At 33.0% G+C, this 16,205-nt stretch overlaps 1 protein-coding gene across 4 annotated transcripts in view; it reads right to left on the bottom strand.

Moving 5' to 3' along the window:
* Positions 1-16,205, bottom strand: part of VPS13B (vacuolar protein sorting 13 homolog B) — a 673,385-nt gene that overhangs the window by 312,131 nt on the left and 345,049 nt on the right. For 3 of the 4 annotated variants that reach the window (XM_054590313.1, XM_054590314.1, XM_054590315.1), the window contains exons 28-30: positions 14,368-14,509; positions 10,464-10,872; positions 2,600-2,711 (exon numbers count right to left, since the gene is read on the bottom strand). In XM_054590313.1, the coding sequence (XP_054446288.1) occupies positions 2,600-2,711; positions 10,464-10,872; positions 14,368-14,509 (663 nt within the window). Of the gene's footprint in view, positions 1-2,599; positions 2,712-10,463; positions 10,873-14,367; positions 14,510-15,064; positions 15,132-16,205 lie in introns of all 4 variants that reach the window. The other variant, XM_054590316.1, reaches the window with a different exon arrangement.

The following is a 16,205-nucleotide window of genomic DNA, read 5'->3' as shown; positions in this document are numbered from 1 at the left end:
GGATTATGTTTGACTCTGTACATGATTTTGAGAAGTACTGCTGAACTATGTACACGGGATATATAAACTTATATACATATAAGTTTCTTTCAACCATGTTTTGTAGTTTTCAGAGTATAAGTTTCACACTACTTTTGGTAAGTTTATTTGTAGGTATTTAACTATATTTGATGCTACCATACAGAAAATTATTTAATTTCACTTTTAGATTGTTCATAGCTCATTGTTACTATGAACTGATTTTTACATTTGATTTGTTATCCTGCAACCTTGCTGAACTTGTTTAATTGGCCAAGCATTTCTCAGTGAATCCCATAAATTTTCTATATACAAGATCACATCATTTGCAAAAACACGTGGTTTTATTTCTTCCTTGCAATCTGGGTCCCTTTTATATCATTTCTTGCCCAACTACCCTGGCTAGAATCTCCAGTATAATGCTAAATAGAAGTGGTGAGAGAAGGTCTGCTTGCCTTATTCCTGATCTTAAGGGGCACTCACCCAGTCTTTCACCATCAACTATGGTAGCTGTGGGTTATGATAGATGCCATCTATCAGGTTGAGAAAGTTAGAAACACCAACAGCACATTAAAAGAAAGAGGAAGTAACATATGGAAAGGGAGCAGGACAGTGCAATGACTGAGTTTTATAGTGGGGGGGAGGAGGAACTAAATGATAGAAAAATAAATTTAAAAAGAACTCTGAAAGGAATTCATAAGAAATAGATTCTGAAATGTTCTGTCTTTAGTTAAGTATATGATTTTGGCAAAATATAAAAGTTCTGTGTGTCTTGTTTTGTCATTATAAAAGTATGGGCATTTATTTTATAAAGTATTATATACTTTTTGTGTACATATGTTTAAGTATTTTTGTATGAGACACTGAAGTTCTAAAAGGATAATATTCTTTTTTACAATTAATTCATTTTTGGAATTATGTTTCTATATTTTATAAAATAAATTGAATAGTGAAACAGGATAGGAAATAAGATTGGGAGAGGAGAAAAGTAAAGAATGAAAAGTCTAGAAAGGGAAGAGGTAAATAATGAAGAAAGATACAGAGTAGTAAGGAAAAATTAGGTATGAGAAAGTAGGGAAAGTAAATAAGGAAAGAGACAGAAAAAAAGTGCAAGAAGGACAAAGGGAAGTAAAGCAACAATGCAGCTATGAAAGCCGCATCGTCACGAACGAAGACTGCAGAGCAGCCAGAAGTGTAGAGTAGAAGAGGAAAGGAAGTATCTCTGGAGTTCACTTTATTGATGGTGATAGTGTCTTTTAATATGAAACATATTTCACCGAAAGTAGAACTTCTTTTGAGAAACACTTACTTTTAAAGTGAAAAGAAAAGATTAATACACCTGAAAGAATTTCCAAATGTTAAAAAATTAAATTAATTTCACCCAGAAAGGATTCTACTCTAATCCCCTGCCTAAACACTAAAGTCCTCAAAAAAAGAAATATGAGTTGTGATCTTGCCTCTATCATTATTTGACTAGAGCAACTATTCTTTTGGATCTTCAGTTTGCTAATCTATAAAATAAGAAATTTCAATTAGATAATTCCTAAAGCCCTCTTAAGGTCTGACATCATAGGGTTTTATATAAGCTAGTAAAATAAAAACTTATTGAAGGCATATTATAAACTACCAAAAAATTACTACAAGAAACAGAGTATGATATATAATTCAAAGGAAAAAAATCCCAATTCAAATATCAGAAAAATTTGGGAAAATAAAATCCCCGCTTAAAGTGGCTGTTACCCTCTAAGCAGTAAATGCATTTTTAAAAAAAATAAGAATCTTTTCTTAGCAGTAACATGTATTGGAGAAGAGAAGAAATTTATTTTTTAAAAGAGTGAGACTACGACATCTGAAAAACAGACCAGCAGGAAGACTAAGACACTTGTTCATCTGTTTTTCTGTGACTTGTCTCACTTGGTTTATTTGCAACTGTACTTTTATGTCTGGCAGCAGTGCCATCTTCAGTACGAATGATATATTATTTTTATCATGTTGATTACATATGTTCACCAGTTTAGTTGTCCATATATGCTTGGTGTGGTTTGCAAATACTCGGTGACAAAATCCAGAGCATGGCATTTTCACAGAAAGTGTTTACTGTGAAATTTCTCCTTAGAAGTTTGCTTTTCTTTACAGCTTTGATCCATATGACATCCACAGTCCTACATTTCAAATAATGGCTTATAGTTACATTAAAAAATGTTTCAATTAGATAGAACATGACTAAAGTAGGATGTGGTGCTCTAGAGAGGACTTCATTTTCTTACGTGATTAGAGATTTGGTCAAATTTAGAGTCTGCTAAAATTTTCCAAACTGCGCTTCTTCAGTTTTATGGTGACTTGGTACTTACATTCTGTTATTCATCAACACTTCACAGAAATACTTGATTTGTCTGAATGAATTTAAAAACCCACAACTGAAGAAAATCAGAAAAACCTGGTTTTAAATATCAAAAGATCCCAAATGAAAAATATTTCTACAGGCCACACTAAGCAAGTTTTATTGATCAGTGTACTTCTTCTGTGTACAATCTTGCAGGATGAAATTGTTGCAAGATTGAACATAAGAAAATAAACTTACTGGTAAATATCTTTCCTGAGGACAGATCTGCCAAGGGGATTGTCAGCCTGGGGAGCCATCGCAACAGAACCGATCTTCAAAACCAGGGTGTCTTCTTTTGCTGCCTGATTAACTGTACCAAAAGAAACAGATTTATGAGGTATACAATGGATCTGTGCATAAGGAGGAATCTTTGAGTAAAGGTGTAGAAACATTAAAATAAGGACAACAAATGAGGACAAGAAAAAAATGTTTAAAATAGAAATATTTGATGTTCCTTAACTATTTCTTTAATATCCCATTAAGTGGTTTTCTGTCATGTACAATTAAAATGATGATGGAAAAAACAACTACAATCCAACATTAAAACATATGATATTAAATATATATAAGCAGTACTGAAGCAGTCTGTTTATCTAATTTCATAATCTTATACCACTGCATCTTACTCCCAAGTGACTTTCAGCCCTTGGCTTTTTAACCCTGCACTGTTGCCTATAAACATATTAAGGGATATCACAAAGTTAATAACAAGTTTACATTCTTAATAATAACTACATGAACACACACAAGGTATATACCATTATATTAGCTGTAAAATGTCAAAAAATCCAAAAGAAATAGAATGGGTGCAATGCTAAAGAAGGAAAGAAAGTGATTATTTAATGTATGAGGATATTTCAACTTGTTATTCTAGGCACTTTTTAATTTTAAAATTTCTACTGTGAAATTGCTTAAACAGGTAACAATTTCACACCTGTATGAAAGTTCTATCTCCTAATGGAATCGAAAACGAAGGTAAATAATCTCAGAAAGCTATACAAGGTAAAAAGATTTATCAATTGATTCTTTATGCTGAATAAAACAATATTTTACCATATGTTCCCATCTCATAAAGTTCAACAATTTTTCCAGAAATCCTCAACTAATTCAATGTCTTTTTAAAGGACTATTTGGAATGGATGGCAGTTCTTGATGACCCCATTAATTTATATTAAATTTTACTCCCTCTTCTCACTTGATTACAGTAGTAGCTGTTTAAAATTGTCTAAAAATGTTTTAAAATGGTTTCTAATATACAATTTTCTTGGTTTTCAAGAAAACGTACACTAAAACTTATCATTTCTCTCAAGGAGCTATCATCTGCCTCCCATGGAACATTTAGGACTGGCTGCAAGACCTCAGGAATATCCTGAACAGAACATGCCAACAAAGGCATACAATCCATATTTCCCAAACTGTGGTGCCCAAAGAATGCAAAAGCTAAGAGATTATTTCCAGCTGCTGAGCAGTACACTCAGTGTAGTCTGACTTAGATTAGTCTAAAAAAAGAAAATCAGAATTAAGAAAATTAAAAAAAATAGGAAGAAAGACATTCAGTGAGGAAAAGAAGGAAACAGACTAAGACGTACATAAAGGGAGTGGCAAAATGAAGGTTGGGGGGAGAAAGAACAGCAACAGGGGAGAAAGATGAGCTATCACAGTAAATATTAGCATGTGGATGCCACAATAAAGACAGTACGTTTAAATGTCCACAGCAGAGAGATCAAATAGAAAACTACTTTTCATGCAGCTGCACTATTTTCAAATGACTAGAGGTCTGTCTTGATTATAGGTCCTTATATTATGAACATTGTTTACATTTCACAGATCTTGCATTTTACGCCAAACTTATCAAATAGTTCCATGTGGGTAAAACCTCTGATTAAGCAGCAGGCATCAATTAAATCAATAAATAGTAAGCCTGGAGAATAGACCATACCACAAAAGCACAATTAGTGTACTTGCTAACTGTTCTTCCAGGCTACAGATACTACCCACCATATGAAAGTCTGAAATGTAATAGAAACACTGCAGTAAATGAGGTACATATGGAAGAAAAATGACGTACTTGGTGTTACATACAAAGCCAGATCCAAGAACAGGATTCTGTTTCTGTTAGAGCCAAAAGTGTTCTCACTAGATTATACTGACTATGAAGTTATAATAAAAAAAGCACTTAATACAGATCTTTCACAAACTAAACCAAAATAATCAATTTTATTATAGAAAGTAATCAGTTAATCAAAATGTATCTTTGATATATAAGGAGAAAAACAAAAATATGTATTTATACAAGAAAGTGCTTTGACTCATTTCTTCAGTTACTTTATAGTTGGAAAAAAACAAGCTTCCCTTTTTTGGTTTACTTCACCTGCATTTAATAGTTGGACCATATGAGGAAATGTTCCCTCTAGAAGCATTTTCAACATGAAAATGAATGCCTTCCTTTATTGCTTTAACTGTATTTCAAAAAAATTGAGCCTCATGAGGAACTATTCACTCTAGAAGACTCACACTAGATCCAAAAAACAGTCCTCTATTCTGAAATAAATAGCTTAAAGCTGGAAGTCAAACACCTGTAGATTCAGAATCTTGATAAAAACTGCACATAATGCAAATAATATTCAAGTTGAAAATCAGACTTCCAATATTACTACTTCAAATAAAATATGAGAATGTTAAATATATTTCTTATGATCGTTAACTGAATTTTACACATGAACTTTAAAAACTTTTACATTCAATGGGATATGAGATGTAAGTCTGAAAGATTTTTATCTGTTCTTGGGGCAAGAGAATGTAGTGACAATGAAAAGGCTGTGAACAACTCTGAGATTATGAGTTTGTATATAAATAACCAAAAGCTTAAATATAGAGCAAAATTTTCATGCAATTGTCAGATAACAGTAAGATTGTCTACTTATAACTAAGTTTTCTTAAATCTAACATGAAATAAAAGTATTTTGGAGACCAATTTTCCTTTAAGATTCTCAACAAAACTCAATAGAGCTAAACCTCTAAAGTCTCAAGACTATTGGAACTTGCCACTGTGCAACGTACTTTTATAAAGCCATAACTGTAGTGTGATTCCCACACAAAAGCTCCAACAAAAGCTTTTCACAGTTTTTGCCATATTTGGAGTTGAAGACAGAAAGAAGGTTCAATAAATATGTAACCTAATGACTGTTAGGTATGTTAATGGGAAATACAGTTGCTTGGAGATATTTTTTAATATACAGGGTCCGGCACAAATAACACTCCTTTTTTATTACAAAATCATAAGCATGTAATTCTGTAACATAATATCACACTCAAGCACACCATATGACATTTTAGGTGAAATGTTCAAATTAAAACTATTAATTATAACACCCATATTATTACCCTACCAACCACATTCAAGCAGGCGCTACTTCTGCTGGACTCCATAGTTTCTGCTGAGAAGTGTGACAGTACCATTTAGCTATGCTATCACACTTATCAAGACAATTTACACATATACTTTCTGTTTAATTAATGTGATAAAAATTTATTCAAGAAAACTTTTTAAAGCCTTTCTGGAGTAAAAGAAATACTATGCTCTTGACTCTTACTAGGTATTACCAGAGTTAAGTAATCATATTTATTTCTAATGGAAATGCTGCTTCAATCATGTTTTCCTTATTTAGTTACATCATATCTTTTGCATTCAATATTCCACATGAAATAGACATTTACAAATTTGCCTATAGTTTAAAATGGTTTAAATGGTAAATTTTATGTTATATGCATTTTCTGCAATACATTTTTCGTGGGTGAATGAATTATGGTCCTTTGATTTAAGAGCAGCAATGATAAAAAATAAAGTGTGAAAAATATAATGTGCCAAAACCTTTGAATTTTTGGCATGCATTTTAGTATCTGTATTTTATGAATAGGCACATATTCTAGCAATTCATAACATCTCATATAGATTTTTAGATATAAATATATGTGTAAGTAGAGATATATACATGTATATATAAATAGAGATATACGCATAGACATATAAACAGACACACACACACACACAGAGGCAAAATAAAAACAAAAATGAAAAGAGGTATGCAATACAATGAAGGCCACACAAAAAGACTTAATACTCAAAGAGCTCTCATAAATAATAAGGAAGAGATAAGCAACTCCTAGAAAAGCAGTTCACTTTTTGACTGACAAAAGACCAAAAACCCTGATAAACCTTTGTTAGGAAGAGATTGAGAAAACAGCATAAACTGGTCATCCATTTAAGAGGGCAATTTTACATCCCTTTATATTTTAAAGGTGCATGCCCTTTGATGTAGCAATCATTTTGCTAGGAATTTATTCTATAGATATACTCAGACAAGTCATAAAAAATATCACTAAAAAGGTGCTTATTGCAAAACGTGTCCACATAAATCAAGCATTAAGATTAACCAAAGTCCGCAGAGAATGTGGCACATCATATTTTCTGAAAATGGCTGTAATGATATCTTCCATCTAATATGCTAATTTTAAAGGTACCTGCTTAGGATGTCCGTAAGCATCTGAATTTTGGAATTAGATGTTATAAATCCCAACCTCAACCACCACTAAAAAGGGGTTGGGGGGAGCTTTAAAAAATACGATAGCAAATGTCTGAAAATATTTTTGCAATTACAATCGGTGTGGGATTTTCCTAGTTATACCAGCCAAATGGGAAATTTAAAATAGTAACAAAATTGTATGATATGTAGTACTAGTTAATGTCTATAACCCTAGAAGCCAAAAACAACAAGCAAACAAAATGCATACACACAAAAGAAATAAAGCTGTTACTTTTTCTACCTTCTCTCGAAGAGCCAAATTCTTATTCCGTCTGACATGTACACAAATGAATAAAGCACAGAACCTATTTCAATAAATCACTGCAGACTGTGATAGAAAAACGAAGCCAGAGTAAACTAATGAACTTCTGACCATGCCTCCTTGCACAGGTAGTCAGGCGCTCAGCACACAGGTGCTACCACCCTTTCTGAGAGTCAGCTCCCATTGCTCTTCTTGTTGACTGAACTATGCATGAACATTAGCAGTGTTCAGAAAATACCACAAATCCTGCCGAGTCAAAAGGGCTTCCCAGAAGACTGGTGGTTCCTCAAAAGCAAAGAATTCTAAACATAAGTATATATCCCAAAGAACTGAAAATTGGCTTAAACAGACCCTGGTGTGCCAGTTTTCATCACAGAAGCACTACTCACAACAGCTAACAGTTGGAAACAACCCAAGTGTCTGAGAGATGAATGGATAAACAAAATGTGATACATCCATGCAATGGAATATCATTCAGCCATAAAAAGGAATAGCAATTCCCTGTGAAAACACCCCCTCTACTAACAAATACCAAAGAGCTTCAGAGACACTGGTACATCAAATAGAGAAAATATTTTAAGGCAAATGAGCAAATTTTAAGTGCAGATCAAATACCCACACTGAGAAACAGCTATGTCTGATTCAGGAAGACTCGGCAGTATAAATGCTATTGAACACCTATTTAAAAGTCTTAGCAAAGTCAAGGAGATCTGACCTGGGGTGGGGAACACACACTACAATATACAGGTGATGTGTTATGGAAGTATACACCTGAAACCTATATAATTTATTTAACCAGTGTCACCACAATTTCAAAACTTAATAAATGGGAGATGAAGTACATACATTTGGTTTATCTTCTTTTTATTTATATTTGTGACCAATATTGATATTTTATGGTGTGAAATTTAAGGTATGCAGCCTTAAATTAAAACAGTATAGTGGATAATACAGGAAAAAGGACTCATCTTCGGTTTAGTTAACAGGTGATTACTATTTAGAGACCAATTAAGTCATATAATTTGAGGACCATCTGTGATTCCTGAACACGTTACTAACAAAAGCATCACAGCCAGATGTGTTGCTTTCCTTCCTGATCTACCTGCATGATCATCCCCTATTTTTCAGAGAGCTTTCTCCCTGTATTCTTCTCCACCTCATCCTAATCTCTCATCCCCAATATCACTTTTTTTCCCCGGAGTTTCAATGAAATTTTGGCCTTACCAATTGTTTACATTCAAAGGAAAATAATTAGAAAATTATGAAATGGAGAATATAAAGTACATACTGAGGAATTTTCAGGAAATCACAAAAGCTTACTATCGTATTTTTGACAAAAATTACAGGAATTCTAGATAGAAAAATGAAAGCTTGTTTACCAACTGGAGAGATATTTGTGGAAAATATCCTTCATTGCTAAAAAACATTTAGAATTTTTATAAGAGATATCATGAGACTTCATTTATTCCTATTTTTATCTAGACATAAAATGACTATAATTTTATTTTAATGGGAAAAGACATAGATAGTGCAATATGCTATTTTTAAAATGTAATGTACTACTCCAGACTCTTTTCCCAAAATAATGATAAATTTTCTGTAATCACAAAGCCAAACTACCTCTGTTTCCATAGCATTTTCCCCCTAGTCTCAGTTGGAAAATAAAAAATGGTTCAAAAATCTCAGTAACCTTTTACATCTGTTCCTATTGTATGGTTATGAGAAAATGTTATTATGACTCACAAACTGGCTATCAGAAAACTATATTGTGTAAAAAGAGACTTTTTTTAACTATGTAACTTTAATATAAATTATACTATCCAAACATTCATTATATGTTTATATAATGAAGAATTACTTGGAATATATCTTATTGATAATATTAGGCAGAATACCTTCCTTAATTAAAATAATCTATTTATGGGTGACAGAACAAGAGACAGAGGAAAGAGAAAAAAGAAAAAGTTTTGCTGTTTTCATGTGACAGAAACTGTCCCTCAAATATCCATTCTCTCTTCTCTCTCAAATTCATAGAGCCTTAATTTATTAGCTGGGCACTACCACCTAGGAAAGACTGTTTCTCACCCTCTCATACAGACGGTATAGTCATATGACTAGGTTTTGGCCAATGAGGAATAAGCAGTAGTGAAATGTGGGACTTTCAGAAATTCTACTTCAAAAGAAAGGGCATACATTCTTCTAATAGGACTTCCTTTTACTAAGAACTCACTATGAAACTGGCACCACGCACAGTCTCATGTAATCATTATTTGAAAGTAAGCTATCAAGGTCTAGTATCAAGGTAGGCACTACTATTACCATTTTAAACACAGCAATTAAGTTAAGTCACCCAAGACTTCACAGTTCCTAACTGGAAATGCTGGGATTGGAACTGTGTAACTCCAAAGTTCATACCATTAACCACTGTATTACAATCTCATGAAAATTCTTAAAGTTCTTCATTCTTTTATGTCATGGGGAAAATTAAATTTTAAAAGTCACTCTTACGGATGGAGGAAGTGGCATTATCAATTCATTTCACTGTAAAACCTAGAACAATTTCAGAGGGCACTGAGAAGCTGGGAAGAAGCCACAAGAATCTTGGTGTATGGACTAATTTTAACTAATTTTTAGTTTTCTTAGTTACATAGAACTAAACATTTGAGTTTAATAAAACAAATGACAGAAAGTATAAGCTTAACTTACAAAAGACCAGATGAAAAAAAAATCTATTTCTGACTCTAGTAACTAAGAGAGTCAAAAATATACCCGAGATTCTGATGTATCTCCTAAAGACATAGTTGTAGAATGACCATAACATATGCATATTTACTCTTTCCAAAACACACCAACTGCAAGCTATAACAAGCTACCAGATTTAAAAAACAAACAACCCCCCCCAAAACCCCAAAAACAACAAAGGAGAAAACTCGGGTCTTTAAAAGAAAGTTATTTAAAATTAGGTCAAAATAATTTTTGAGGCTCTGGCTGGTGTAGCTCAGTGGATTGAGTGCCGGCCTGTGAACCAAATCGTTGCTGATTTGATTCCCAATTGGCGCACATGCCTCGGTTGCAGGCCAGGTCCCCAGTAGGGGGTGCGTGAGAGACAACCACACATTGATGTTTCCCTCTCTTTTTCCCTCCCTTCCCCTCTCTTTAAAAATAAATAAAGAAAACCTTTTAAAATAATAATAATAATAGTTTTTTAGGACAATACCTTCAATACTTGGCTGTATTTCTTCTGTTTTTGGAACAAAAATTCTGATTACACTTGTGTTGATGTAAATCAAAGGTAAACTGCGTGAAGTCAGCGTATGGGTCCTCATGGGCTGACCAGGAGATTTTCTTTTCTCTTTTTGGGTCCTTGGTAATTTTGCTTGAAATATACTTGCAATGGCATTAAGTAAAGGAAAACAAAGGACAATATCAAAAGCTTGTGCTGAAAGAAGAATTTCATGAAGAAAATGAGGGGAACCATCCGTTAAACCTTCAGATAATTTATGAAAACTTCTTCGCTCATTTCTTGATATTAACTTGTGGCGGACATTTTTTGTTACAGCTTTTGTATATGTCAAAGAAAGAAATCCATGCTGCTGATGAGAGCCATCTAAAAGTTTTGCAGTTGTCTGTTCCAAAAGAAAGGAAATCACAATACACATTTCATTAAAAAAAAAACACCACTATCTGAAAGCAGAAAATGACCTCAGTTGATATTATAAGCTTTTATTATGTCTATATCTCTTAATGTGCACATTACTGAACAATTCTGCAAATAGAGCAAAAGCTTCTAAGACTGTTGGTATGACCAAACTGAAAGTTAGGAATTCTAAACTCTAGTTTAGGTCTTGAGAGAGACAATTAACCTGTTTGTGCTTGTTTCTGTGATTTCTACAGTTTTTGTAACATTCAGAATTTGGAATAGATCATCTCTGGATTTTATTTTTTCATTCTTGATAAAAGAATAAATGTGCTGTCACAATATGGGCCACAGAGGAATTGTTTATGCAGGTGAAATAGAAATGATCATGTTATTTATTTTCATTCATGTTGGTCAACAACCTGAATAGAAAAGATGATTGACTTCACCTGACTTAACATTTATAAGAACATTGTTTTTCCTTTAATAGTTTCGCTAATTTATATGAAGACTGAGCCCATAAAAAGAGCCTCATTGATACCATGCTTTGATAACTAATCATTTAATGCATGTTTACTGGAAATGATAATATGACACAGAAACAAAACATTTGTCCTTAAACTTGCCTATTTTCAGTGGACTATCATATTGTTTACAAAATCTATCAACTATTCTACAAATCATATTTTTTGGGTTGTCTACTGCATTGATATATATTTAACATTTGATTGAGATTGAAAATTATGTCAGTGTAACTTCAATATTTCTGACATAATTTTCCAATTCTCATATTCAAATTGCACACTATAAATAAATTATAGTAAAACAACATACTTTTAAGAGTAAAGTAAAACACATACTTTATATTTCTCAACATATGAAAAAACAGCTCTTCACAAGTTTCCCCAAACAAATTAATGTACAAAAAATCCTATTTTGCAAATTACTCGATATAAAATTAGGGCTATTATACTTCACATTCCTAACCCCTCTTCTAAAGGCTTAACAATTTTTTAGTTATTAGAGTCCAAAGAGTAATGTTAAGAGAGAAGGTGAGCTAAGAAGAAAAAGAAGGAAATAGATTTCCCCCAAACAGGAAACACATGAGAAACAGCAAAGGAGCGAAGTGGCTGAACCTATGTTATCCCACCATTAGTAAACCTCTTTCACTTTCCTTCCTCTTGTGCTGTTGAATATCACCCAATGACATGGTCAGAGGAAAACCATATGCAATTCAGCTATCATTGATTTTGTTTTTAATATGGACTTGACAAGGAAGAAAGGTGAGATAAAATTTACCTCTGTATATGTCACTTTTTTAAAGTTAGTTTTATGAACATTAAAAAACTTGGAAAGCAGACATTAAATGGATGTGCAATATAGTAATTTTCCATATAACTGTCCTGCCCTCAGAGTACTTTTTACTGTTCCCAACTTTCTCAGTGCCTCACAACTCTTCTCGCCATGTTGCTGGGCAGTGGGCCACAGTGGACAGAGAAAGGCGGCTTTGGCATGGCCCCAGGGGAAGAGCCAGAGCAACACTGTCTGTCTCCAGGTATCCACACTGGACTTGGAGAGGTGATAGGGTGGTAGAATCAAGCACTACTCTAAATAACCCAACTCAAATCTTCATTAATGGCAACAACTGAATCCTGGAATTAGTATAAAAGGTATTTCAATCTATAAATGTTTTGATTTGGAAAAAATATTTTTAAACATTGAATGTAGGTGCTCTTAAATGGTAAACTCCCATAGGGACAGTTTGTTTGTTGAACCACTGAATCCATAACTCCCTTAAGATAAGGAGAAAAAGCCCTGGCTGGTATGTCTCAGTGGACTGAGTGCTGGCCTACGAACCAAAGGGACGCCAGTTCAATTCCCAGTCGGGGCACATGCCTGGGTTGTAAGCCAGGTCCTTGGTTGGGGGCATGTGAGAGGCAACCACACATTGATGTTTTTCTCCCTCTCTCCTTCCCTTCCCCCTGTCTAAAAATAAATTAAATAAAATCTTTAAAAAAAAAAAAGAAAAGATGAAAAAAATGAATGAATACTAGCTAGGGCTAGGATAATATACAGTTACTTTATAGACAGTAATAATCAGTATTTTTTGATTTAAGATTAAAATAAGAAAATACTAATAATTAAGGAAATGTCAAAAATATTTTAAAAAATTGATAGAAAAAATTTTAAAGAACATTAATAATAATCTTTTCATGAACACATGTTAAAATTATTAAGAATGTTTCTCATAGACACTAATGAACAAAGAGAAGAAAATAAATCTAAACAAAACTTCCCCCAACACCTAATCAATAAAACAAACAAGCAAGCAAAATAGAACCAGAGACATGGAAATAAAGAAAAAACTGACAGTAATCAGAGGGGAGGGGGAGGGGGTAATGGGAGCAAGGAGGGGAAGGCCCTTCAGGAACAGGAATGAAGGAGCCGTGGGCAAAGACAACAGGGTGGGGGAGGACTGAATGTGGGAGGTGTGTGGTGGGTAGGGTGGGGGAGAGTAAAGGGGGGGAATGGGGACAACTGTAACTGAATAACATTAAAAAAAAAAAAGAGAGAGACATCTTTTTCCAGACAAGGCCGGAAAAAATTCAAAACTCAAATCAGAAAATAGAATTTAACATATATATGGCAAATATAGAACATTAATTCTAGGAATAAAATTATTAAAATACTTGGCTAAGTTTTATAGTGCTGAAGATTTATGCCTTGAATTCCTTTTAAGTTACAAAAAAGGGGACAGAAATAGGTAAGCAGTTTACACACACTAAGAAAATTTCTAATAGTGTTTGCAATTAACTTAATAAATTCTTAAGAGAATCACTATTACCACTGTGATAATCTGTTCTTAATATTTTAAAATACATGTATTTTTACTGGCTTGAAAATGTCACTTAAAGTAATTAGCTTAATAATATATTCAGATATATTGCACCACCAGGAAAAACAAGGACCAAACTTTTAAAAGCCGATGGTGTACAGCCTAGTGTTCATTTTCTGTTCAGTACACAATGGATATACAGCCTTTTCCAGAATCAAGAGGGCATAACCTAAGGTACTTTAAATTAGTTGTGAAAAGGAAATGGCATAATAATAGGAGGAAAGAAGCAAACTAAGTAAGAATCGTAAAAGGGATGACAATAGCAGTTTGGTCAACTCTTGATCATTCAGTACATGCATAATTTAAAAAACATATTTAACATCCAACTTTGATTTTTCAATGGTGATTGTAAAATTAGTTTGTATTCACAAAACCAGAGTGACAAATAGCATACACAAGTAGCCCAGAAACAAATCAGAATATAGTGGGAAACCAGTCTATGATTTAAAAATTCATTATAGTTCATTTACAAAGTAGATGGCATAGAGGAAAAGGAAAATCAAGAGTTGACTCTTTGTACAGTTCAATTCCTTCTCTGGGTTCCTGTTAATGGGAGTTCCGTAGCATAATTTAAAAATGATTTCTTACAGAAGGAAAGAAGCCAGAGCAATTACTGAAAGGGTCCTGCTTGCTGACGGGTCGAACCAGCAAGGTGCGTCTGTTCAGCTTGTCAGTACAGGAAAGGAAGACACCTCCACATTGCCCCAGAGACCAACACTCTTCCCCAAGGCTTGAGGTGATGGACAGGAGCAGAGGAGGTGAAAAGACAAAAAGCAATAAAAGCCATAAGCAAAAAAAAAATCTAGATAGCTTTAATTCTGCTCAAGTTTGCATAGGTTTAGGTTTGAGCCACTGCTAGGTGAGGGCTCTGTCTGGACCATCTTCTGCAAAAGCATTGTTAATGGAAGTAAACAAAAATTAATTATTGTAAGTGTACAGTGACTACTTTTAGTTTATGATAAAAGACAATCCACATGACTCGCTTATGAATGAGAAAAAGAAAAACTCCTAAAAGAGTCAATATAATAATACATTAATGATAAAGTATATTAATAAGAGCAATCCTACCTTTGACCGTTGGAAAAATCTAATTGCTGTACAAGAAAAATGGTTATATAACACAAGCAGCTTAAAGGAATAGTTTTATTTAATAATGTAATTTTGGAAGAATAGGTCAAAAATTACTATGAGCTCTAATTATTATAACCATTAATCCTAATGCATGAGAGAACAAAGATAAACAGTTCATATTTTTAAAAAATCGTAATTACTGAATGAGTCTCACCACAGCTTTTTCTTTGCACTGTAGAAATACTCCTTCAAAATGTCCTGACTGCCAACCTTCCCCTGGCCTGGAAAACATAAGTTCACCTTATCTGTTCTCTTCAATTATTCTGAGTTAAAAAATTGAGCATATATAACTATTTCAAATAGTCATGATATAAACAACACTACGCTGAACTAAAACATGATCTGACAATGCAATCAATAGAAATATTAACATTAGTACCACACCCTGGTAGTTCTGCACAGAAGCATTTGTTTTCATGATAAATTATATATTTATTTGGTTGATTATTTATTTCTGTCTCACCCATGAGATTATGAGGCCCATAAGGCCATGATTTCCGTCTATTTTTGTTAATCACTGTATACTCACTGTCTAGCAGTGCTTGACACATAATACTCAATAAATATTTTAAGTGAAATGAATTAATTATCAAAGTACTTAAAACTAACAAATTTCACAGTAAAGCCATTGATGATCTAGAACACAGACTGTAACAGTTACATCATCAAGAAGTTATGTGAGCTATAATATTCATGCATCACTTGCAAGGATCATTTTGATATAGAGATATACCATTTCAAAGGACCTAAAGAGCTAAGCATTCCATGATCAAAAATCAACTAATGATACATTCTTAATGCAATAAAAACAATTATCCCATAATTGGTAAGATAATACTATTATAACAAGTATATATATATATTTATATATATAGCAAAATATTTGGAACTTTGCAATTATGACAATTTTTCAGCTGTGACAGCGGATAATTATTCACATGAGCAATATGCTGTATGTTACAAAGACAAAATTTCAAATGTTTTGATGTAGAATTAGAAACCTGTTAAATAAAAAAGACTTTTTAGGGTATATAATACAGAAACATTGTGCTTCTGCAGGCACTCAATAATATTTGAATGAATATTATGAGAAATGAATATTATGAGAAAAAAAATAAATAAGGCTTCTGCAATGCCAAAATACTATGAAACTGAAAATATGTTGCTATTAATTTTTTTAAAAGCATAAATGTGTTTTATGGTATGTGAATTATATTTCAATAAAAAAATTTCTCCAGGGTAGTAGTATTAAAACAACAACAACAACAACCCAAAAAGCATTTGGAACTTTATTT

Source organism: Pteronotus mesoamericanus, unplaced genomic scaffold (assembly GCF_021234165.1).
Source record: "Pteronotus mesoamericanus isolate MK-2021 breed Mesoamerican mustached bat unplaced genomic scaffold, CSHL_Meso_final scaffold_174, whole genome shotgun sequence".
NCBI classification, from domain to species: domain Eukaryota; kingdom Metazoa; phylum Chordata; class Mammalia; order Chiroptera; family Mormoopidae; genus Pteronotus; species Pteronotus mesoamericanus.
This window is presented reverse-complemented; position numbering and strand designations above follow the sequence as displayed.